The sequence below is a fragment of the Amphiprion ocellaris genome, chromosome 21 (assembly GCF_022539595.1).
Source record: "Amphiprion ocellaris isolate individual 3 ecotype Okinawa chromosome 21, ASM2253959v1, whole genome shotgun sequence".
In the NCBI taxonomy this organism is placed as follows: Eukaryota; Metazoa; Chordata; class Actinopteri; family Pomacentridae; genus Amphiprion; species Amphiprion ocellaris.
In genome coordinates this window covers 2,834,610-2,859,687 of record NC_072786.1, presented here as the reverse complement: position 1 = coordinate 2,859,687, position 25,078 = coordinate 2,834,610, and the positions used below count along the sequence as shown (strand labels likewise).

Below are 25,078 nucleotides of genomic sequence, written 5' to 3'. Positions count from 1 at the left end.
AAATTCATGTTTGCTGTCACACATTTTTACACAAACTATTATTTCTATTGCTGTATTTTCTGTATTGCTGATTTGTATCCACTAGGTGGCAAAATCGTTCCAGTAAACGACCTAATAAAGTGACGTTAACAGTAAATTTGCGTATAAATGTCTTGATATTTAGATACCTGATCTGTATGTTTGGAAATAAAGTCAATCCAGCAGAGATATAATTACAATCTTATTCAATTTGTGAAGCACAATTAGCAGCAAATAAATACTGAAAGTCGTGGCTGTGCAGTAAAATGTACCTGTGACTAATAAATATGATTATATATTCAAGTATTACTTTAATACTGATGCAGCCAGTGAAGAAGCGGCTGCTTGGAAGTGTTTGGATCACAAAATAAATCTCTGAGCTTTGATTTCTGGTCCAAAACTGGTCAGATTTATGACTGAAATGAAAGCATCTGAGAAGTTTCAGGGAGTAACTTCTACATCTGAGGCCTCAGCTAGATGCTGCTTTGATTTTAAAGGGCCACAAGCCAAACAAGTCTGGGAACTACTGGAGTATTTGGTGTATTTTTTCTGTAAAACAATCTGAGAAGCAACTACTGGAGTGGCAACTTCTTTGTGGAATGACATAGAGGTATTATCAGATGAAAGCGACGACATTTGAGTCTCTAAAGGCAGGAGGGACTTAAAAAGGGGCGCAGCAGCTGTTGTGGGTCAGACAAAAGCAAAACCCCACAAAACATATCAGATAACTGACCAAACCTGTTCCCTGTGAAACACGAGGACAGACTTCATCGAACACATCAAGAACGGTGTTTTATTTCACACTGGAAAATGCAGGAGGGGTCAGGACAAGGCAGACATGGTGACAAGAGAGAGCAGGAGGTGGAGGAGGAAGAGGGAAACATCAGGGCTCTCAAAATGAAACATAAAGTTGTAGATTGAAATCACCAGCAGTTGATTCAATTGACATTTCAACCCTTAAACCGACCTCTCTGCTGCCCCTGTAAACACAGACGCTGAGAAAACGGGACTGTTCTTAGATGTAGTCGTGTTTTATTCCAAAGTGGAAAGGGGATTGTGAATAGACCGTATGTTCGGCCATCAAGACGGCGCAGAGATGGATCTCAGAAATAAGGAGGCCGCTCAGAAATAAAGCGGTGACGGTAAAAATAGCGCTTCCTCTTCCTTCAGAGCTCCTCTAACACCAATCTGTCTGCCGGCAGGAAATCAGAGGGAGGATCGTTGGTGTTTATTCAACCCCCAAATCGTCCAAACTGCAGATCGTTGACTCAAAAATTGCACTTCAGGACACTTTGGAGCAGGGGTGTCCAACATGTGGCCCAAGGGCCAAAACCGGTCCTCCAGAGGGTCCAATCCGGCCCTCAAAGTGGAAAATTCTAGAGAAGACATTAACTGCAGATTGTAAATTTGTAAAATTATAAATTTAAAATAATTTCTAGACCATGACAAGTTGTTTTGATCATAAAGTAAAAGACTAGATTGTTCTTTTGTCGTTTTTTTGTCCAATTTTTGTAATATTTTGTCGTTTTTTCATCTTTGTCTCATGTTTTTGTCATTTTATTTGTTTTTGTCATTTTGTGTTTCCTTTTTGTCTCGCTTGTGTTTTTTGTCTCATCTTTGTTGTTTTGATTCTCTCTTTTGTCATTTTTGGTCTTGTTTGTGTCATTTGTGAATTTTTTGTAACGTTTTCGTCTCGTTTTTTTGTTTCGTGTCATTTGTCTAATTTGTTTTCATTTTGTGTCTCGATTTTTGTAATATTTTGTATTTCCTTTTTGTCTTGTGTTTTTTCGTCTTACATTTGCCATATTGTGTTTTGATTTACTCATTTTGTGCAGTTTTTGTCATTTGTTTCCCTTTTGTCTCACTTGTGTTGTCTTTTGTCACTTTGTAACTTTTTTGTCTTTTTTGTTTAGTTTCATGTTGTCTCATTTTATTGTCAGTCATTTTTGTAATATTTTCTCTTGTTTTTGTTGTTTTTAGTCTTTTTTGTCATGCTTTTATCATTTGTGTCACGTTTTTGGCATTTTGTTTCACAGATTTGTCATTTTTTGTCTAATTTTTATATTTTTTTGTAATTTTTTTTGTCTAATTTTTTGTTTTGTCTTGTGTCATTTGCCTCATTTTTTGTCATTTTGTTTCTCGCTTTTGTGTGTCATTTTTGTAATATTCTATCTTGTTTCTGTTATTTTTAGTCTTCTTGTTTTTTGTCTGACTTATTTGTGTCATGTTTTTGCCATGTTTTCATTTTGTTTTGCTTTATTCATTGTTTTGTGTATCGTTTGTTATTTTAACGGTTTTGTCTTTTTTTGATCGCTTTGTAACTTTTGTCAAATTTTTTGTCACATTTTTGATTTGTTTCGTGTCATTTGTCTCATCTTTTTGTCATTTTGTTTCTCGCTTTTGTTGTTTGTGTGTCATTTTTGCAATATTTGTCTTGTTTTTTGTCTTTTTTTGAAAGTAAAATCCTGTGTCATTCAGTTCGAGATACCGGTGACTAAATGTTGTGTTCCTTTGTAGACACTCTGTGATCTGGAAGTTGTAATGTGGAAATGATAAACTGAGGCTGAATGTTGTTGAAATTGAACTTATTTTTCTTCATAAATTTCAGGTTGTACATAACGTTTTGTAGAAAGATACTTCCTTAAATGTGAACATTTTCAGAATGTGCTTTTTTGCACTAAAACAAAGGAAACATTAGGAGTTGTGGTTATTTATAGGTTGTTATGCTGTGATTTTACTGGTGACTAGAGATCAGATTGGGCTGAACGTGGAACTGAACTAAAATGAGTTTGACACCCCTGGTTTGGAGGTTCCTGCACAGCTCATGGGTCTTCACATCGGTTAACATTGTCTTTTTGCGGACGATGTGGTTCTGTTAGCTTCATTAAACCAGTTTGTAGATCTTTGTGAAGTGGCCGGTGATGAGATTTTGTTCTCTCCTGTCCAATGGTGGATTGCTTCCTTTGCTAACCCAAGTAAAGAAGCTGAAATATCTTGGATTATTGGTCATGTGTGATGGGAAAATGGAGAATGAGACGGATGGACAGATTGGTGGTGAAGAGGGAGCTGAGACACTGAGCTAACCCAACGAACCTCTTCCTGGAGGTCTTTAAGGACCAGGAAGTTTGACTTTACCTCGCCCGATAAATAAACACACCAGTCGATCTAGTTTCCAACCTCTGGATGGTGACCGGAAGAACGAAAATGCAGATCGAAGCGGTTGAAAACCTCAGTAGGACTGCCTGAACCGAGCCGTAGAAATCAAGTGAAGACCTGCTTCTTTCACGGAAAAAGAAACCAGCCGGGCATCTTTCGTAGGAGGTTTCTGGATACATCTAGCTAGGAGAAAGACCAAGAATTCTCTGGAGGGATTATATATATAGGTGCTTTTCCACTAGCACCTACTCGGTCGTTTTCCATTACAACTGAGTACCACCTCATCGTGGGTGGAGTCATTGCAGCACGGCGGGCCGACTATCACCTCGATGTTACACCTGCTGCTCGGTCTGTGGCTTTTTGTCAGATTCAAAGTAACAGAAGAGAGTCAGAGAAAGGTGAGGGCAGCGAATCGAAACACTCAGGAGAACAGGAGAGTTTGGGAGGCGATACAGCAGCATCAAGCTGAAGACAAGAAGATACGAACTAGACGATGTATGAGGGTAAGCTAATGCTAGTTCAATACAGTTATCATATATCAGCCCTGTGTACAACCCTGGAATGGCTGCAATTTATCGCTATTAGGTATTAAAATATGCATGCTGTGTAGTGTTGCTTGGAACCACGGCCAAGTAGGTACTAAAATAATATCTGGTACCAGGTACTAATGGGAAACCTCACAAACCGAGTCGAGTCGAGTCGAATAGGTGCTAGTGGAAAAGTGCCATATATCTCATCTGACCTGGGATCATCTAGGGATTCCCCAGGAGGAAGTGGAAAACACGATGTGGGGAAATGGATTTTTCTCCTTCATAATCACAGATGCTTACTGACATCTGACAACATACTTGTTTGCTACATGTTGGTTTGTTTGCTCATAAAATATCAATAAGAGATGTGATAAAAATAAAACTCTGTTCAGTTGGTACACTGGATAAACACAAGCAGGCACATTCATCTTCAGAGATTTCCACCTCAGGCCGGAGTGTTTCGATTACAGCAACACGTGTTTCATCGTGACGTCAACCACGTGTTTCCTCCACATTTACTGGATGATTGTGATCAATATACACCGTGTGGATGTCACCGGGTAAACTGCAGACATTCTGTCCTCCCGACCTCAACGACGTGAGGCCGTGTTTTGTTGTAGTGGTTCTGGTACCTGAGTTTTAAACAGCAAAAGAGCAGTAAGGATGGTGGGTGATGCACGGTAACGTGGACGGATGGTAGTGGAGAGTGATCTGAGATACCTCCACGCCAGAAACGGTGAAGATGGAACACAGACCCACCGATAAAAGACAATCAGACATAAATACGGTCTCTGCTCAGTGCTCGGGTAAAGCAGCGGGTTTTAGTCCTCGTCTCCATCTTCTTCGTCCTCCCCGTCGTCTCCGAACGTCTGCTCCTCCATGTTGATGAGCGAGTGCGAGCGGGCGGCCACCTGAGCGGCGACCGAGGAGCTGAAGCTGAGGGCCTCGGAGCCGTGGATCTCTGTCAGTCTGTCCATCACGGACACGGCCGTGACTTTAGGCTTCAGGAAGCAGTCCACACCGTTCTGACCGTCCCCCTCCTCCACGTCGCCGTCGTACTGGTGCAGCTCCGATGCTCCTCCTCCTCCTCTGCTGCAGACCGAAGCTCCTCCCACCTCCCCTCCCTCCAAACCACAGCTGAACTCCGTCACCGCCGGGTCTGCGGAGGGGTCAGGCCTCACCCTGCCGTCTCTTCCTTCCACTTCCTCCCCTTTGTTTCCTGCGGGGCGCTCCGATAGGTGGTTTCCTTCGACGTCGCCAGCTTCGCCAGCGTCTGACGGATCTGGACCGTCAGTGCGAACTGAAAGCACCACAGCAGCTGCAAGAAAGAAAGAGATATCACATTTAGGATTGGACTGACTTGTAGCCGTGACCTTTTACTACTAATCTGATAAGCAGAAGTCAGTCATATGTCATCTGATACGACAGACGTAATGCAGTTTGTTCAGAGATTAGCAGTCTGTCTGTGGAAAACATTTCTGTTAGAAGCTTCTCCCAGCATAGAAGAAACATAGGAGGCCTTGTGGCTCCATACAGAAGGATGCAGAGTGAATGGAAGCTGCTGTTGGGCTCTTGATAATCACTAGAAGCACATTTATGTCCATTTGAGAGCCTTTCTAGCTGTGATTCCATATGACTGTCAAGAGAAAGTCATGGAATAAAGTATCTATCTATCTATCTATCTATAGTCTATCTATCTATCTATCTATAGTCCATCTATCTATCTATAGTCTATCTATCTATCTATCTATCTATCTATAGTCTATCTATCTATCTATAGTCTATCTATCTATCTATAGTCTATCTATCTATCTAACTATAGTCCATCTATCTATCTATCTATCTATCTATCTATCTATCTATCTATCTATCTATCTATCTATCTATCTATCTATCTATCTATCTATCTATCTATCTATCTTTCTATCTATCTATCTATCTATCTATCTATCCATCTATCTGTAGTCTATCCAACTATCCGTCTATCTGGAATCCATCCATCCATCCATCCATCCATCCATCCCACTGGACCAGGCTGCATAGTTGTTTGCCAACCGCTAAAGAATCTCGAAGAAGAAAGAAATAAAGGTTTGGATCTGAGAGTGAAAAAACGGAGAGAAGTCTTCAGGAATTGTTTTCCAATGAGCCAGTTGTAGTTATTCTTTCATGTCAGCTGCTGTCGGCCACGTTAACGCCGTCTGGAGGCCTGATCTCCACCCCACACACTTTACTCTAACAGACTCAACCAACATGACTTAGTAAGTGACTGAAGGCTGCAAGTGCTTGAAACTGTTTAAACAGGAAAATAAATACATAAGGACGGCACTTCAGGCAGACTTGAAATCCATCATGATGCGATCAGAGGATAAACACCGACACACATCTCTGGTGATGAATCACCCCTAAGCTATGAGTTTGTAAACTGTTTTCTTGCAGCCCTGGGGTTAGCTGCTCCCTCCATGCTTGCTTGTTTACGGTTTCTTTTTTTTTTTTTAATTGTCCTAGGGCTTCTTCATGTTTAACAGTACAGAGCTATGAACTGTGGGTAATTCCCTCAGGCAAAGAAAAGCTGTAGAAAAATGTGCATAAAGGCCTCAAACTGTCTTCAAATGAGACAATGAGCACTTGACAAGAAGCTCCTATAGACTACAGGATTGAGCCTAAAGAGCTCACTGCATAATGCAAACACAAACAAACATATAAATAAAGGCTTCATTAAAAGGTGTTTTCATCACAGATTATGTGCATCAACTCAAGTCAAAAATCACCTTTTTCTTCTGTTTCCATTAACTTTTTCCAATGTGATTCTTTAAAAACGCACATAAAAGTATATTATGGAATCACAGATAATCACTAGAAGAACATTTATGGCTGTTTGAGTCAGAAATCTGTGAAAAATACCAAAGGAGACGTCTTCGGATCGCTTGTTATCTCCAATCAGACTTATTTAGGATTCAATAAAACAGCAAAATGTCAACATCTGCCGATTATAAAACTGACAGGAAATTAGTTGGCGATCGATTGAGATGATTGATAATCATCAAGTGGTTCAAATGTGAATATTTTATAGATTTTCTTCAACTTTTTTGTGCTATTTTAGGGTTTTGCGCTGCTTTTTAAAGACATCACTGGAAGATAAATAAGATCTATGAACAAAACAAATTTTTTTTTTTTATATATATATATATATATATATATATATATATATGCTTTTGTTATATTTTTATTATATCTTTAATTATATATATATTTAAAGACATATACACACATACATATATAAAATATATCTATAGGTATATATATGTATATATATATGTATATATATATGTATATATATATATATATATATATATATATATATATATATATATATATATATATATATATAAAATTATATTTTTTCTGCTCATTTATTTTTTTATATATATTTGGGTCTTACAGGGTTAATTCTGTACAATGTAAAGCACACAGACAATCACTGCACTATTAATAACCCTCCAAGCATGAATTTACTACAGAGTGTATGAGAGTTTATGAACTGTCACCCTGAGAATCAGCAGAACCACAGACTCTGTTATTCCAGATCAAATCAGCCTCATTCCAGGAATATGTGGAGCAGCAGTGCAGACCTTGGTCGTTGAAGAGCAGCTGCTTCCTCTTCATCCTCTCCTCCTCGGACGCTCTGAAGCCCAGGACGGCTTTGAGCTCCGACAGGACGCGACGGGACTCCTCCCTCTCTCGCCGCTGCCGCTCACGCTCCTCCGGGGACAAAGAGTCGCACCACGAGCCTCTGTCTTCACCGTCAGAGTCCGAGTCGGACACGTAGGCCTCCCACTCCTGATGAAACGAGGCAATCAATCATCGGGACACTCGGGGCTGTTTCCTTTTCTTTCTATATGCGTTACAAGGCGAGTGATTGTGAAAATAAAGTTGGATCTTAAGCTGTCAAATAAAAGATGTGATCTTACCAGCTCCTCTGGTACGGGGTCTCTGTCCAGGATGAGGGGGTAGGATGGAGGAGGAGCAGGGACTTCAGCTACAGGAGTACCACACTGCTCCAGACCCTCAGCATTACCTGCAGAGATGGAGGCAGCAGTAGATGACCTCAACACCTTGGTATCTCAGCTTTGTCACTGAGCTGACAGCTCTGTTGGTCTGGTTTGTGTCTTGTGGAGTTACTTTCTCCGTGACAGACCACAGTCTTGAATCATGATAAAATGATTCAAGACAAAGAGCAAAGGAGGTGAACTGACCTAAAAATAACCTCTGAGCAATGTGCAACCTCGTCATATCACGGTCTTACTGCTGATTTTTAAATCACATTTGGTATCGCAGATTTTTCACTATATCGTGGGATTTTGTGATATATAAGTATTTCTATATATTTATTATTGTGGCGAGCTGCGTTGAAAAACGATGCTGGAAAAAGGATATCTGCCTTTTATACACTGCAACTGGCAGATGCTTTTATTTTGACACACAGATAGCAACACTCTATAAAATGTGGCAGGAAGTCAAACACCCTTCACACTCACGGTCCTGACAACAAAACACTTAACCATACTAACCAAGCTGACTAAACCATAAAAACACAATAAATTAGTGCCGTCAAATGATTAATCACAGGGTTGCTGTGGAGTAAAATGGATTAATCACAATTAAATATAAGTAACTTTTTAATCTACATTAATCATGTTTCATTTTGCATGAACAAACAGACTCAAGAAAGAAGGGTAGAACCAAGATGATGATTTCATGTCACTAGTGGATGATTTTATTCCATATGTATATCAGTCACATTTCCCACCGAGACGGCCAACGTGCTGTTTAGCGTCTTCCATTGTGAGTTTCTTGGTTCTGCCACTACTGGCTCAACTGTCATTTGCGCGATGGTAAGTCTACGTGGACAAACTGCCTGAAATGCGTTGCCAGAGACGTTTCAGGGAGTTTGAGTCATTCTGCAGATGGGTTAATTGCGCTAAAAAAAAAGTTTTAATCAGATTAATCATGATGATGGATTAATCTGCATTAATGCATTAATTTTGACAGCCCTAAATAAAACATAAACACTAATAACATTGTAACACTAACATAAACCACAATAATGACATTTAAACCCCTAACACCCCAAACTCCCATGGTGCATTGTAGCACAACAGTTCAGTCATAGTGACCAGCTCTGCAATCGCTACTTTGTTTTAATTATTTTTGCGGTAAAATAAGCATTTTATAGCCTAAAAAAATTGAAAACAATATGAAAAAAATATAAAAACGATTAAAACATATTAAAATAACATTTAATAGAAATCAAATGCGGCATTCAGCATCTGGCCTTGTCCATTTCACAGACGTCTGATTGCTGCACATAGTGTTGCTCTGTGGTGTGTGTGGCGGGTTTATAAAGCCTTAAAATATATTTAAATAATAAACTTAATATGACTGCTACTTTGCAGATTTTCATTTAGGGACCGCTGTATATTGGCTGTGCTCACCTGGACAGGCGTTGGCCCGTCTCAGCATGCGCTCCACCTGGCTGATGGTGTCCTCCCAGCAGCCGGCGCTGGCCTGCATGTGAGGCTGCAGCTGGTGCAGTCGGTCGCTGAGGTCCTGGTAGCCCTCCAGGGTCAACTCTGTCAGCTCCTTAGACACCATGAGCTTCTCCAGGTCGTCCTCCAGGATGATCATCCTGACGATGTCACAGACAGGGGAGGAGATTCACAATCTAGAGACACTGTATGGACCAGTAACGTGGATACAGTTTTACAATTCAGTGTTGTGTATCCATGGAATTATGGACAATATCTGAAAATAAAACCTGGCATTTTCAGAATGAAAAACACGTTTGAGTTCTGGTAAAAACTGACACCAGACGGGAATTACTTCCATCCAGGTGTCACAGTCTGAAGACAAGAAATTTGCACAAATTTGTTTGTTTGATGTCACACTGCACCACTGTTCGTTGGTCCCGTTTGGTCGTAGTTTGCTGTCGTTATTTGAGTTTGTCCGACGTTGCTGCTAAAGAGCTCAGAGGAAGTCCATCTCTGGACTACATTTTGTAAAATTCCACTCAGAAAAACCTCGCACAAGAACTACATGAACATTTAAAACACTGAATCATCATATTTTCAACTTGAACTAATCTTGTGACGTGCTGTTTGTTGGAGAAAGTCAACCGAATCCAACCCCTTTATTCACGTCTCATTTTTTAAAAAAATAAAAGGAAGAAACAAAGGGAAAAGAAAAGACAAAATTTATCTTTATATTTCCATATTGATTTATTTATACATTCTTTTATTTATTCCTCTTTATATTCACACGTTTATTTCCTTATTTTTAACAGATTTATTTATCCTTTTATTTATTCCTCTTTATATTTACACATTTATTTCCTGATTTGTTTTAACAGTTTTCTTTATTCTTTTATTTATTCCTCTTTATATTTATATATTTATTTCCTGATTTTTTAACAGATTTATTTATTTTTATTTATTCCTCTTTATATTTATTTCATGATTTTTTTAAGTTATTTATTCTTTTATTTATTCCTCTTTATATTTACACATTTATTTCCTGATTTGTTTTTAACAGTTTTATTTATTCTTTTATTTATGCCTCTTTATATTTATATATTTATTTCCTGATTTTTAAAAATTTATTTATTCTTTTATTTATTCCTTTTTATATTTACACATTTATTTCTGGATTTTTTTTAACAGATTTATTTATTTATTCCCCTATATATTTACACATTTATTTCCTTATTTTTGATCAGATTTATCTTTTATTGTGGCACTCCTGTGACTCCATAATATCAAGCGTAAATGACTTTTTTGCAAAACTGAACTATTTTTTTTCCAGTTTTGCCTTTTCCGTCAACTTTTTCTTGAGCGACGTTTTAAAATGTGCATAAAAGTACGTCACTGACACATGAAAAGTGCCCAGCATGTCATCTTTTTAGTAATGAAAATCTTCTGTACTCTCATGTCTTTTAATTCACAAGTCTTTCATGAGTTTTTCAGTGTAAAGGTACCAGAAATACATTTTAGAAACCTCTTTCCCTTCAAACAACGTATTATTTTATGGCCACTTGTAGTTTCTGTAGTGACCTGTTCTTCCCACACTGACATTAACGTCTCGTCTCCTTGTGTGGGAGGTGAGGCATGAAGTCGGTGGAGGTTTCTGTGTGTTCGTGCGTCTCACTCGCTGAGCAGGGCCTTCAGGTGCAGCTGCAGGCTTCGGATGGAGGTGTGCAAGGTGTTGAGCTCTCGGCATTTCTCTCTGGCTCGCCCGGTCCTGTCGGAGCCCGTCGCCCTCGGCTGGGTCTCGAAGTGTCGGTGGAAGTCGTAGCTGCGCTGCACTTCGCCCAGGCAGCTGGCCAGGGCGTGGTGGAGGGGTTCGGTCACCGCGGCGACGGACCGGTGCAGCGGGGGCGGACAAGGAGGAGAGGAGGCGGATCCTTTGGGTCCTCCCTCCTCCGGCTCCTCCATCCGGTGCGGCGAGAGGAGGAGAGCCAGCCGACGGAAACATTCGGAGCTTTGTCCCACCCACAGCTGGTACAGCATCTGGACAAAACAGCAAAGATCAGATAAACAACAACCTCCATGCTCTAATGCAGGGGTGTCAAACACAAAACAACAAAAACGACACGAAACAAAAAAAAAGAAACATAAAATTTGACAAAAAAGTTACAAAGTGACAAAAAAATGGACAAACGACAAAAACGAGACAAAAAATAACAAAAGCGAGACAAAAAAGCCCACAAAATGACAAAAATGCGACAAAAAACACAAGCGAGACAAAAACACAAAACAAAAGCGAGAAAAAATATGAGACAAAAACACAAAACAAAAGCGAGAAAAAATATGAGACAAACGACAAAAAACAAAAAAAAAGACAAAATATTGCAAAAATGAGAGACAAAACAACAAAAGAACAATCTAGTATTTTACTTTATGATCAAAACAACTTGTCATGGTCTAGAAATGATTTTCAATTTATAGTTTTACTAATTTACAATCTGCAGTTAATGTCTTCTCTGTAATTTTTACACTTTGAGGGCCGGATTGGACCCTCTGGAGGGCCGCTTTTGGCCCATGGGCATCATGTTGGACACCCCTGGCCTAAACGGTGCACCCCACACCTCCCGGTCCTTCGTCTTTCCCACATATTCCACCTGTGGACCATCTCCTGTCATGTTTCTACCCTCAGGCCTCACCTTCAGGGCGGGCAGGCTGTAGTCGTCGGTCAGCTCCTGGGCCTGCTCGTCGCCCAGGTGTTCGATTCCCAGGCCGAGGCCCAGCTCCTTCAGAGGCACCGCGGACACGTAGTTGGTCACGTTGTCGATCTCGGAGTTCAGAGGGAACGTTGGGAGGAGTTAAGGATGCAGAACATTTATGAAACGTCACATGCTCTTTAGTTTCTGTTGTTTGTGTGTTAGAAGAAAGCGCTCCTTTATATTTCAAATGCATGTTTAAGCCTTTGAGTGACTTTAAAGCGGGGGTGTCAAACATGAGGTCCGGGGGCCAAAACCGGTCCTCCAGAAGGTCCAAGCCGGTCCTCAAAGTGTAAAAATTACAGAGAAGACATTAACTGCTGGTTGTAAATTAGTAAAACTATAAATTTAAAATCATTTCTAGACCATGACAAGTTGTTTTGATCATAAAGTGAAATACTAGATTGTTCTTTTGTCGTTTTGTGTCTCATTTTCATAATATTTTGTCTTGGTTTTTGTCTGACTTCTGTCGTTTGTCTCACGTTTTTGTCGTTTTCTCATTTTTGTCGCTTTGTCTCGCTTGTGTGTTTTGTCTTATTTTTGTCATTTTGTTTTGCTTTATTGTTTTGTGTATTGTTTGTGTTCCTTTGTCTCACTTGTGTCAGTTTTTGTATCATATTTGTCGTCTGTCCATTTTTTTGTCAGTTTGTAACTTTTTTGTCTAACTTTTTGTCGCTTTTGTTTCGTGTCGTTTCTCTCATTTTTTGTTGTTTTTGTCTTGTTTTTGTTCTTTTATGTATTTTTTTTGTCTGACTTTTGTCGTGTGTCTCATGTTTTTGTCATTTTGTGTTTCCTTTTTGTCTCGCTTATGTTTTTTGTCTTATTTTTGTCATTTTGTGTTTTGCTTTATTCGTTGTTTTGTGTATCATCATTTTGTGTTGTTTTGTCTCGCTTGTGTTGTTTGTCTACTTTATTATCATTTTGTTTCTCGCTTTTGTCATTTTTGGTCTCTTTTTTTTGTTGTGTTTCATGTCGTTTGTCTCATTTTTTGTCATTTTGTTTCTTTTGTAATATTTTGTCTTGTTTTTGTTGTTGTTTGTCTTTTTTTGTTAGATTTTTTTTGTTTTGATCATAAAGTAAAATACATCGTTCAGTTCCCGATACATGTGACTAAATGTTGTGTTCCTTTGTAGACACTCTGTGATCTGGAAGTTGTAATGTGGAAATGATAAACTGAGGCTGAATGTTGTTGAAATTGAACTTAATTTTCTTAAGAAATTTCAGGTTGTTCATAATGTTTTGTAAAAAGATAGTTGACTAAATGTGAACATTTTCAGCATGTATTTTTTGCACTAAAACAAAGGAAATATTTAGAGTTGTGGTTATTTATATGTTATTATGCTGTGATTTTACTGGAGATCAGATTGGGCTGAACTGAGATGAGTTTGACACCCCTGCTTTAAAGCATCCGTTTGACTGTTATCAACGGAGGTCCTGGGATTTCCCGTCTCTCCGTCAAAGACTTCTCCTCTTGTTTAATAATGCTGGTTAACCTCAAAGACATTAGATTTCCGTTATACTTTGATATCAATGACATGGATTACAAAGACACAAGGAAAACAGGAAACAGAAAAGGTGCTTTAAAGTGCCCTGAGAGGAAAATAAACTGTCAGTTACAAAAAAAAACATCACTACAAAAGAGGCAATCAATGAACAGTGCTTTGAGTTCTTCTAAAGTCTTTCTTTTCAGGTAAAGGATATGCCTTGAGCATGTGACAGGTGGCCCTGCGAGAGGCTCTAAAGGCCGAGCGGAGCGCCCGGTACAAGGCCTTCCTCAGTCCGATGAGCTGCTGGGCCCGTGGCACCGCCCTGCTAAAGGAGCTGGCCGCACTCACCCTGTCGAGCAAACTTGACAAGTGAAATGTGATACAACTGTGGAGACGTCCCAGTAAGGCAGGGGGGCACACACAACACTGAACACCACATCACTGACGACAACACACGAGACGACACACACGTGGAGTCTACGCTGAAGTGTTCCATTCTTTGACATCCATTCTTTTGTAGAGACGCCATTCACTGGAGCAACAAATACTTATGTCCCTTAGTTAAAAAGGAATGGACAGACTTCACTAAAATATTACATGCTGCGTTCATACCTTTCTAAGGACTGATACCAATCTCTTGTCTGTGAGATAACTATCAAAACCTGTTAGAAAAGTCTGTTCCAAGGTAATGAAATCCACCTAGCAGCACTTTTTGTTTCACTCAAACCAAAGTGTATTTTGTGACCTTTGGACTGAGTTTCTCCATTTTCAAATCTTTATGCAAAGCAAAGCTAACTGGCTGCTGACTGTGGCTTTACATTTACAGACACAAGAGTTGGATCAATTTTCTCACTTGACTGTAGTTCAGAAAGGTAATGATCGGTGATTCAGTTACAATGCTGTTTCCTACCGACAGTACTAGAGGTTTACAGACAGACAGAGACTACAGAGGTGTAAATAAACATCTATGGACACAGAACAAGAGTAGGTGGGTTAACTAAGCTGTGAAATAACTGCTTAAACAGCTGAAGATGTGACGGCCGTTATCAGAACAAGCACACTTACAGGGTGAACCCTCTGGAGATGACCTCGGTCTCCTGCACCAGACGCAGGGCTTTGCGGGACAGTCCGGTGAGAGTCTTGCTGTTGTGGACCAGAGCCTGGAGCTGGGTGGCCCTGGTGTGGACGGCTCTCTGCATCCGGCCCCGTCTCCACAGCGTGACCCCCCTCAGCCCCACCCAGCCCAGCAGGGCCAGACCCCACGGGGCTGCAGCCAGAGACCACAGACCCTCGGAGGCAGAACAGAGTCCCAGCAGCACTGCAGCCAGGCCGACCAGCCCAGCCACGTCCCTGAGAGAGGACAGCAGGAGGGGACGATGGAAAAATGTTTATTCATTTATTTAGACTGGACAAGGGTATTTAGCACGTTTCCAACTGTAGTCCCACACATAAAGGAAAAAAATACTTAAACAGACTTATAAAAAACACTACAGTAAAACAAAGACAACAAGAAAAGCACTCGGAGATCGCAGTACTCCGCCAAGGCTGCTCAGCTGACGTATCGTTTCTGATGGATGAAATCTTTAACCCTCCTGTTGTCTTCATTTATGGGCACCAAAAAATATTGTTTCCTTGTCTGAAAAACATACGAAAATTCAGTAAAAAAAAAAATCCCCAAATTTCTGAAAATTTGCAAAACCTTCAGGAAGAAAACTCCAATAATTCCTTAAAAATTTCCCTTAAAAATTTTATTTTAAAAAAATCCCCCAAATTTGGCAAGAAAATTCTTGTAAATATTTTCAAAAAATGAGCAAAAATCTTCCAAAAAATCCTAAAAATATCTAAAGTGATTCCATATATATCAGTAAAACTTGTAATATTTTTTAACATTTCTTTTTTTTCCACCAAAAAATGTTCAAAGATTTCCCAAAAATGTTGAAAATGTGGACATCAGAAGTTTTACTGTGAAAATAGATTTTTTTCCACATTTTCAAACTTTAAAACGCAGGATGACACGAGGGTTAAATGTCATTATTGTGGTTTATGTAAGTGTTGCAGTGTTAGAAGTGTTTGTGTTTTTGTGGTTTAGTCAGCCTAGTTAGGTTGTGTTATGTTGTCAGGACCGTGAGTGTGAAGTGTGTTTGATGACTTCCTGCCACATTTTCTATGGTATCATTCTCTGAGTGTGTCAAAATAAAAGCATCTGCCAGTTGCAGAGTGCAGAAAAGGTTAATCTTCTTTCTCCAGCGTCGTTCTTCAACGCAGCTCGACACAATAATAAATATATAAAAATACCTACATACCGCGATACAGTGAAAAATCCGCGATACAGTGAGACTGCCAATATAGCGAGGGACCACTGTACTTGATAAACTTTATAAACCTTGAACATTCGTAAAAAGCTGCAATTTGTTGCATTATAGTTTCAGCTATTTTTCCATTACTCTGTCCATCCGCTGTACATTTGTGCTTCTTTTTTCTCCTTGAAGCAGCGTACCATATGGAGGGCCTGGCGATGAGGCTCGGTCTGGGCAGGGTGCTCGCTCGGTTGGACAAGCCAGAGGGCGACGACCCGAGGGTGAGCAGACTGGGGTCCAGCAGCTCGATCAGCTCCACGTCCTCCTGCAGCAGCACGTCCTGGTCTAGAATGCACCTCACCGAGTACTGGCCGAACACGCAGTCCTGCGAGGGAAAACAAACAGAGGACGTGAGCGTAGCCGCGGGTTTTTCAGTGCCGGCGTTCCTTTCTGCTTCTCATTCTACCCACCAGCTGCTGCTCCAGCTTATGGGATGCAGCCGCCTGGTGAATCGGGCTCCATCTCCACAAGGCCTCAGCCAGTCTCCATAAGTGTCCTCCCTGCAAATCACACACAGAGGCAGTGATGCATCGCAGCCAATGAATGGTGGAGTCTGTGTTTCTGTGCAACTTTGACACAGCCAGTCTTTCTTTGTGTAAGCCGGCTTGACAAAACCTAAAACCCAAAGCAGAAATGATGGATATCATGATGGTGGTAACACCTTTATTTGCTAGTCCAGACTCTCTTTTATTCCTCCAACAAAAGGAGGCATTTAACACCACATGTGACTGTTCTTCTGCCCAAAATTGACCGATTGTATGTTGTCCTTTTTGAGTTGAAAGAACACGTTGTTATAATGGAGAGCCCTGAAGAATATACAGAATATACGCGATTCAGCCCCAGTGGATGTATTTCGATCATTTCGGTGTGTTTCCTCTTGCCCCGAGTCCAAAAACAAACGCACACTCACGGTCAAAAGGAGTATCCCAGGAGACAAATTCTTTCAGGCAACAACAATAAGTGCAATGTGGGTTTGTGAAACGTTCACCCATGGGTCCTGCAGAAGCCACATAACCGCTTCACTTTGCTGAATCCCTGCTTTGGTATTCTCACTGTTTACATTTTCAGTGTCAATAAAACCAACTTTCATTCTTTCAAAATACAGCCTGGACAGAGGGAGAGGAGGGACTCTTTTAGTTTCAGAAGAACAACAATTTTGTACATCTTTTATTGGTGACACTTGTGTTTTATTTCTTGCTTCCTAGGAGTCTGCATTCCCAGCACCAGGGACTCCCACTAGAAACAGTCTGATCACAGCAGAGCTCCACATTTCAAAACGTACCGACGTTTGGATGAACAAGGGTTTTCAGCATGTTCTTGAAAAGCCAAGAGCCTAAACCAGGGGTGTCCAACATGCGGCCCGTGGGCCAAAAGCGGCCCTCTAGAAGGTCCTCACAGTGTAAAAATTACAGACATTAACTGCAGATTGTAAATTAGTAAAACTATAAATTTAAAATAATTTCTAGACCATGACAAGTTGTTTAGATCATAAAGTAAAATACTAGATTGTTCTTTTGGCATTTTGTTTCTCATTTTTGTAATATTTTGTCGTTTTTGTTGTTCTTTGTGATTTTTGTCATTTGTCTCATGTTTTTATCGTTTTGTTTCTCGTTTTTGTCGTTTTGTGTTTCCTTTTTGTCTCGCTTGTGTTTTTTGTCTCATTTTTGTCATTTTGTGTTTCACTTTATTCCTTGTTTTGCGCATTGTTCGAGTTTTTTTTTTACTCGCTAGTGTTGTGTTGTCTACTTTTTTGTCATTTTGTTTCTCGCTTTTGTCATTTTTGTCTCGTTCGTCCATTTTTTTGTCACTTTGTAACTTTTTTGTCTAATGTTTTGCCTCTTTGTTTTGTTTCATGTCGTTTGTCTCATTTTTTTTGTCATTTTGTGTCTTGTTTTTATTATTTTGCATCTCATTTTTGTAATATTTTGTCCTGTTTTTGTTGTTCTTTGTCTTGTGTCAGACTTGTTGTTTTGAGCATAAAGTAAAATACTGTATCATTTAGTTCCAGATACCTGTGATTAAATGTTGTGTTCCTTTGTAGAAACACTGCAAGTTGTAATGTGTAAATGATAAACTGAGTCATAAAGTTGTTGAAACTGAACTTAATTTTCTTAAGAAATTTCAGGATGATCATAATGTTTTGTAAAAAGATAGTTAACTAAACATGAACATTTTCAGAATGTACTTTTTGCACTAAAAACAAAGGGAAAAATGTGGGTTTTTGTAGTTATTTACAGGTTATTATGCTGTGATTTTACTGGTCACTGGAGACCAAATTGGGCTAAATGTGGAACCTGAACTAAAATGAGTTTGACACCCCTGGTCTAATAACACTGTACTGAGTAATGCCTATTCATGAACAGGATTTACTGTTGACTAATCTGCTTACTGTTCAGTGAAATGCTTTGTTAAAAACAGGGCTCATTTTGAAACATGTTTGGGTGGTGAGGCATTCGTCCGCTCTGCTCTGGTACAAATGAAAAACTGTAAAGAGCAGAATGAGAACATCTGAAGTGTGTGCTCCAGTTCGCAGCAGAAGCAGGTTATTGAATCAGACTGGGCGGTCTGCACACTGACCTGTTTTTTGGAGGGTAAAGCACAAGTGTTATTAGTCAAAAGGCCGCAGTCGTATTGATTACTGATTGGAGACTGAGCTTCAGGACCGGGCATCCACACAACAAAATGACTGTCAAAGTAGGCCACAACTCTGCTATATCAAAGAGGATAATCTGTAGATAATACACAGGGATGTCTGTACGCTCACTACGATTAATATCAAGGTTCCGTGTTGTTGATGCTCATCAATATTCTGCTGCTGTCTCAGGGAAACACTGCAGCACACAGACCTGGATTGGTTGTCAGTATTTGTGCACTCCACACAGCAAACTCCACAGACAACACCCTGAAAGGTGTCACGCTGAATCTAGTAAAGATGCCTTCCAGTGATATCATAAGCCAAGTAAGCAGTCGAGACCATAACTGAGTGTTTCTGATTCGAAACTGTAGAGTATCAATGGTATAATCGACACCATTTGCTAGTTATTGCTTCTAAAATGGAAGAATCCGCCGCTTTTCTTTGTCTTATATTGTAATAAACTGACTATTTGAGGCTTTTGAGGGCCTGTTGGTGTTGAAATGCGCATTTTAATCCTCCTGTTGTCCTCGTTTACCTTGTCTGAAAAACATCCAAAAATTCAGTAAAAAAAAAATTTCCCTAATTTCTGAAAATTTGCAAAACTTTGAGGAAGAAAATTCCAATAATTCCTTAAAAGTTTCCCTCAATAGTTTTTTTTTTTTTTAAATCCCCCAAATTTGGCAAGAAAATTCTTGTAAATATTTTCAAAAAATGAGTAAAAATCTTCCAAAAAAATCCTAAAAATATCTAAAGTGATTACATATATATCAGCAAAACTTCTAATATTTTCTTTAAGAACATTCACAAAAAAAATGTTTTTGAATGTTCTTAAAGAAAATATTAGTTAATGTCTTCTCTGGAATTTAGACTTTGAGGGCCGGATTGGACCCTCTGGAGGGCCGCTTTTGGCCGACTTAAGCAGAGGTAAGTATATCTTGACAAAAAACAGCATTTCAGCTTTCCCGCATGTGATCCTATTTCTAAAAAATTGTATAAACTTTACACAGTTTTTGACATTTTCTGATGTAAATGAATAATTGACATAATGTAAATATTCATAAGGGTCATCAGGGTTTTTCTGACACTGATAATCTTTTGGGGGGTTTGTTTTCGCCAACATCAAATTGATACATTATGGTTTCATTTACTCAAGCGCTATAGACACTCCTGTTAGTCAAATGGTCAGAAATAACAAGAATACGGAGGGATGTACCTTAAATAAAGTACCATGGACTCACTGCTTTTACTGCACATGGACTGATCCTGTTATTGTTGTGTGCAGTCGCCCCCTCAAAGACCTATTCTGAGCCAGGAAAAACTCTGAGTAACCTCTAAGACAATGCACGGTCCTTAATTAGAAGCTATTCATCTGTTGCTGGCAGTACCTGCGATTTACTGGAAGCTTACTAAAAGTAAATCCACACCTCCCAGGCAATCAGAGTTTTCAGTAACATCTTCTTGTGTTCTGGATTTATTTTTGTCACACCGTTTGTGCTGAAATGCTAATCAGTTAGATAAAAAAAACAAGAAGAATCAGTGGTAAATAATGGTGACAGTAATAATTAGTTGCAGCCATAAACATGTCTAATGTACAGAACAGTGAGCACTTAGGGGACTGGAGGAGGTCGCAGTTAACAGACATTTTCATTAAAAACATTAAGTTCATTGTTTTGCATTTAAAATGTAAAAGAAATAATGAAAAAGCCATGTTAAACTTTGCAGGAGCAACAGTCTGAGCAACAGACCAAAAACTATATATATATATATATTTAAAAAAAATAAATAAATAAATAAAAAATTTAAAAAAAAAAAAAAAAATTTAAAAAAAAAAAAAAAAATTTTTATTTATATATATATATATATATATATATATATATATATATATATATATATATATATATATATATATATATATATATATACACAAAATTTATTTTTTTTGCATTTTTTGCTATAGAGAGTATTCCTTAAATTTTAAAACTTTTATTCGTTTTAAAAATAAAACTTTAAAAAATACATTATGTATATATATATATATATATATATATATATATATATATATATATATATATATATATATATATATATATATATATATATATATATATATATATACACACATACTTTTTTGTTTATTTTATTTCTTTTGCTCATTTTTTCAGGTTTATAGTTATATCTCTCTATATAATTTTTTTTTTTTTTGCTCATTTTGTTCTATATTTGGGTCTTACAGGGTTAAAGACATAAAGTCACATTTGAAAAGCCAGAACTTAAAAATAACTGTGATTTTCAGCTGAAAAATAACTTAAAAGAATACATCGGTTATGAAAACAGTTATAGATTAATAACTTGCTTACATACCAGTTAAAGTAACTCAACAATGTACACTAGTGATCGGTTATTTGCTTAAGCAGTAAAACCACAATAAAAATGAACTAAACCGGGATAATATGGCTGTAAATGAAAATTCTACTTTACCCAACTGTTACAGGCTTTAGGCTAGTTATACGTATTTACAGCTGGGATGATAATTAAAGTCAAAGATAAGGAAGTAATTAAGTTAATAATTCACTGTCAGAGGATTTAAAACAGCAGCCCTGACAGTTACTGCATTACTCTGAACTAGTATAAACATACAGATGTATTTACATGTACATGTTCTAAACACTGGTCCTATATGAGCTGACTGATCACTGTTTATTTAACTGGTAGCTGCAGTCTCTCTACGTGAACGAGGCCTCGGCCCCGGCTTTATCTTTGCTCCAGGAAACCGATCACAGAACCCAGAAACCTTCCTGCCTGATCCTCATCCTCCTCTGCTCCTTAGAATAACAGCAAAGCCGAGAGGAAGCGTGACACACTCGGAAAGTTCTTGAACGAAGCGAACACGGCTCCGTTTCCCGTCGCAACAGGAGGGAGAGAAAGCCGAGTCATGTAATCCCCAGCCTCCCAGAATGCATTGTTTCTACAATCACAGCTAGATTAACGCCAGTACTGCTCAAAGTACACGGGTTTTAATCCTTTGATTGCACAGCTCCACAGGAACGGGAGTACAGATCATGAACATCAGCAGAAAGCAGAGGATGCTCACAGAAAGAGGAGTTAGGTCAGAGAGAAGTCTCAGTAATCGCATTTGGGCAATCTCTTTTAACCCTCCTGTTGTCCTCATTTACGGGCACCAAAAAATATTGTTTCCTTGTCTGAAAAAAATCCAAGAATTCGGCAAAAAAAATTCCCCAAATTTCTAAAAATTTGCAAAATCTTCAGGAAGAAAATTCAAAAAATTCCTTATAAGTTTCCCTTAAAAGTTTTATTTTAAAAAATCCCCCAAATTTGGCAAAAAAAATGAATAAAAATCTTCCAAAAAAATCCTAAAAATATCTAAAGTTATTACATCCATATGAGTAAAACTTCTAGTACATTTTTAACATTTCTTTTTTCCACCAAAAAATGTTCAAAAATTTCCCAAAAATGTTGAAAATGTGGACATCAGAAGTTTCACTGTGAAAATATATTTTTTTTTCCACATTTTCAAACTTTAAAACGGGTCAATTTTGACCCACAGGACGACACGAGGGTTAAAATCAGCAAGAGGCAGATAGAGGTTCGACTACAGAGCAGAGAGAACATACAGCAAACTGTACCTGTGTCTGTTTGTAGGAAGCCTTTCCTGACATGTCTGTGCTGTTTGTGTCGTCTGACCGAAGCAAAATACATAAAACACAGCAGTCTGTTAGCGACTGTGTGCCAATATGTGTCAGTGTTTGGAATCAATAGTCAAAGCAACGATTTTCTGTCTGAGTGGACGAGTCAAACAGCGACAATCTCACACACACACACACACACACACACACACACACACACACACACACACACACACACACACACACACACAATCACACACACACACCCCCGGGACAGAGTCTGAGGAGAAAATAAGGATGGATGCTGTTCAGGGACGTCCCATCTTGACCTTGTTTGACATTTTCATTGATTAGTTTCATTAAACAATCTACTGATCTCGTCAAATGTTTCCACAGTCCTCGCTGACGTTATCGGATTATTTGTTTTGCCTAAACAAAGAGCCCAAAACCGACGGAAATTCAATTAGTAATGAAATAAAATAAAGGAGAATTAGATAATCAAGTTAAGTTAAAGGAGCTGAACCCAGTGATGTTTGCTTAAAAATGGTCAGAAACTAGAGGTGAAGCACTTCAGCACTAAATTAATCCATTCACAAAAAATAGGATAATTGTTTAAATTTTTAATGCAAAATACCCCCAGAAGGTTGCACCATTTGAAAAGCTTAGATTTACTTATTTTTTTATCATAAGTTATGGTAAATTGAATATTTGGAATGTATGTTGGATAAGACAATGTCAGTAATTATATTAACCCTTAGATGCACGAGCAATTGGACCCTACACTCCTACAAAACTGGATCAAAAATGACCCCTATCAATGTGCTTTTATGACATTTTTGTCATTTTGGTTAAGAATAATAATTTGTATTATTGTTTAAATTGTTTTCTTGTCCACACAAGAATGATTTCATATTTGAAATGTGTTTATTTTTTCATTTTATGTTGGATTTTGAACATTCTGATGATTGAAAAAGAAGAATATAACACAGAAGAGCCATAAAAGAATGTCAACATCCATTTTGCTGACATTTTTCCACTCTTTTCCTCCAAGTTTGTGCATCACCTCTTGTATGATATCAGTGATAAAGTCTGTGTGTGTTCTGCGTTCACTTGAGTGGAAAATTCCACTTGAGAAACACCAGACAATTAAATTGACATTCAACTTGTTGATTATTTGTGACACTGTTTTCACGGATGTGTGCAACTCACTGAAGTTTTGTGTGGCTTGTCGCCAGAGGAGGTGGCATCTCCCTCTTGTGCACCATATTCCTCCTCCTGCGATGCCGTCGGACATGCCTCAAAGTCTGTGTGCCCTAGATCATGCAGGTACTGGAAAAGAGGAGAGTTCTGCAAAGAAAAAGAGACACAGTCAGATGAGACCGAGCAGCGGCTGAGGAATCATGGATGAGAGGAGGGAATGATTGATAACATAGTTCCAGAAAAAGAGAAAATGCGGCGATTAGAACATCAGTCGGACTCGAGAGGAGCTCTAGTTTGTCCCAGTGTGAATGAAAAGATGTCCTGACTGATAAGCGAGGAAAAGCGATTGGACTGTGCTTCATGAATCTTTCGCCGGGTCTCCACCCTCATCCCCAGCAGCGTACTTTCCCTTTCTGGGAGCACATGTGAACACACACAGATGTCAGGACTGTCTTCTTCTGAGCGTCTTCAGATCTCCTTTAATTCCTCTCTCTTTGCATGGAAACTGGAGCACAACTTATCATGTTATAATCCTGCCCTGCTGACAGAAGGATAAACACAGGCAGTGCTGTTTCTTCGACAAAGAGAGCTCAGAGCTAGATCACATCCAGCCATGCAAATAAGCAGAGAAATGGAAGAACATCCCATGCTAAGATGTGTCCAGAAAGATGCCTGACCCAGTTCTGCTCCAGCTGCAGTTAACAGCTGCACAGGAGCATCCCACATCTTCACAAATTAGACAATTAACTCACATGCATCGTCACACCAAGTCGCAGCTCATGTTGTCACCGTCCAGATGTAGCTACGTGTGTCATTTTTTCAGAACCGACGCATTGGACGTGGTCCTCCACACCCACCCACCCCGCCTCGAACTACCAGCCCGGTAATGATGAAACACCAACAACAATGCGTACCAAGCCCGGCTCAGCCCCCTCTCATGACCACCAAAGCTCCTTGGCAGAAACGCACAACTCACGCCAGGCCAAATATGCGGGATTGTTGTGGACTGACAACTCTGCATGGCAACAGGGCAGCCGGCTGCTGGTGTGAAGCTAGCACGCCTACTAGCTCCGCTCCGGCTAACCGTGCTAAGCTAGCTAGCTGCCGTTAATGAATCGCTACGTTCGTCTCACAGCTCGGCCGGTATGACAAAGCATCGAGTTTGGGGCAACAAACAGCGGCGGGAATACACACCTCAAATACCACATCTTCGTCAAACTCCTCAGTCATTGCTCTCCGCCATCTACACGCAGCCCGTTTAGCATTCTGAAGTTGTAGGCGGCGGCGCTGTCAGCTCGGTAACGGCGCTGGAGAAGTTGGTGGTTAGCCGGTAGCTAAACTTCGCAGAGAACTACAATTCCCACGAAGCAAATCTCCAACGGCGGCTTCCTTGCAGTAACGCGCATGCGCTTATCTTCTTCGTCTTGTTCGAGGTGTTGTAGCGTAAACAAATAACGAATCGGTGAATCACCGCCGCTAACTGGTGGAGTGTGGGTCTAATGTTGAACACAAGATGTACTGAATACATTTATTATGATGTGTTCAGGACATTATAGATGTATTATGATGTGTTCAGGTACATTATAGATGTATTATGGTATCTTTGGATCCATTATAGATGTATCATGGTGTGTTCAGGTACATTATAGATGCATTATGATGTGTTCAAGTACATTAGAGATGTATTATGGTGCGTTCAGGCACATTATAGATGTCTTATATTGTGTTCAGGTACATTATAGATGTATTATGAGGCGTTCAGGTACATTATAGATGTAT

The 25,078-nt window shown here is 39.2% G+C and overlaps 1 protein-coding gene across 3 annotated transcripts; it reads right to left on the bottom strand.

Moving 5' to 3' along the window:
* Positions 1–788: 788 nt before the first annotated feature.
* Positions 789–24,653, bottom strand: vezt (vezatin, adherens junctions transmembrane protein). Of its 3 annotated transcripts, none has more exons than XM_055006589.1 (12): positions 24,494–24,653; positions 23,309–23,446; positions 16,231–16,320; positions 15,961–16,145; positions 14,529–14,813; positions 13,679–13,824; positions 11,920–12,068; positions 10,905–11,266; positions 9,197–9,390; positions 7,673–7,779; positions 7,334–7,541; positions 789–5,022 (listed from the first exon to the last, which is right to left on the bottom strand). In XM_055006589.1, exons 1-12 carry the CDS (start codon positions 24,527–24,529, stop codon positions 4,526–4,528), a joined length of 2,397 nt encoding a protein of 798 aa, XP_054862564.1. In that variant the 5' UTR covers positions 24,530–24,653; the 3' UTR covers positions 789–4,525. The 3 variants fall into 3 exon arrangements, with proteins under 3 accessions (XP_054862564.1, XP_054862565.1, XP_054862566.1); XM_055006590.1 differs by having other exon boundaries at positions 13,679–13,812; XM_055006591.1 differs by lacking the exon at positions 24,494–24,653 and adding an exon at positions 24,052–24,174.
* Positions 24,654–25,078: the final 425 nt, after the last annotated feature.

Bases quoted from the DNA above. Each gene is read 5' to 3' on its own strand.
- vezt (XM_055006589.1), bottom strand. From the start codon at position 24,529: ATGACTGAGGAGTTTGACGAAGATGTGGTATTTGAG. The intron at 16,321-23,308 runs GTGAGTTGCACA...TGTGATTTGCAG, and splicing joins ACAAGCCACACAAAACTTCA to GGAGGACACTTATGGAGACT. The intron at 12,069-13,678 runs CATATCCTTTAC...AACTCCTCCCAA, and splicing joins CACCTGTCACATGCTCAAGG to CGTTCCCTCTGAACTCCGAG.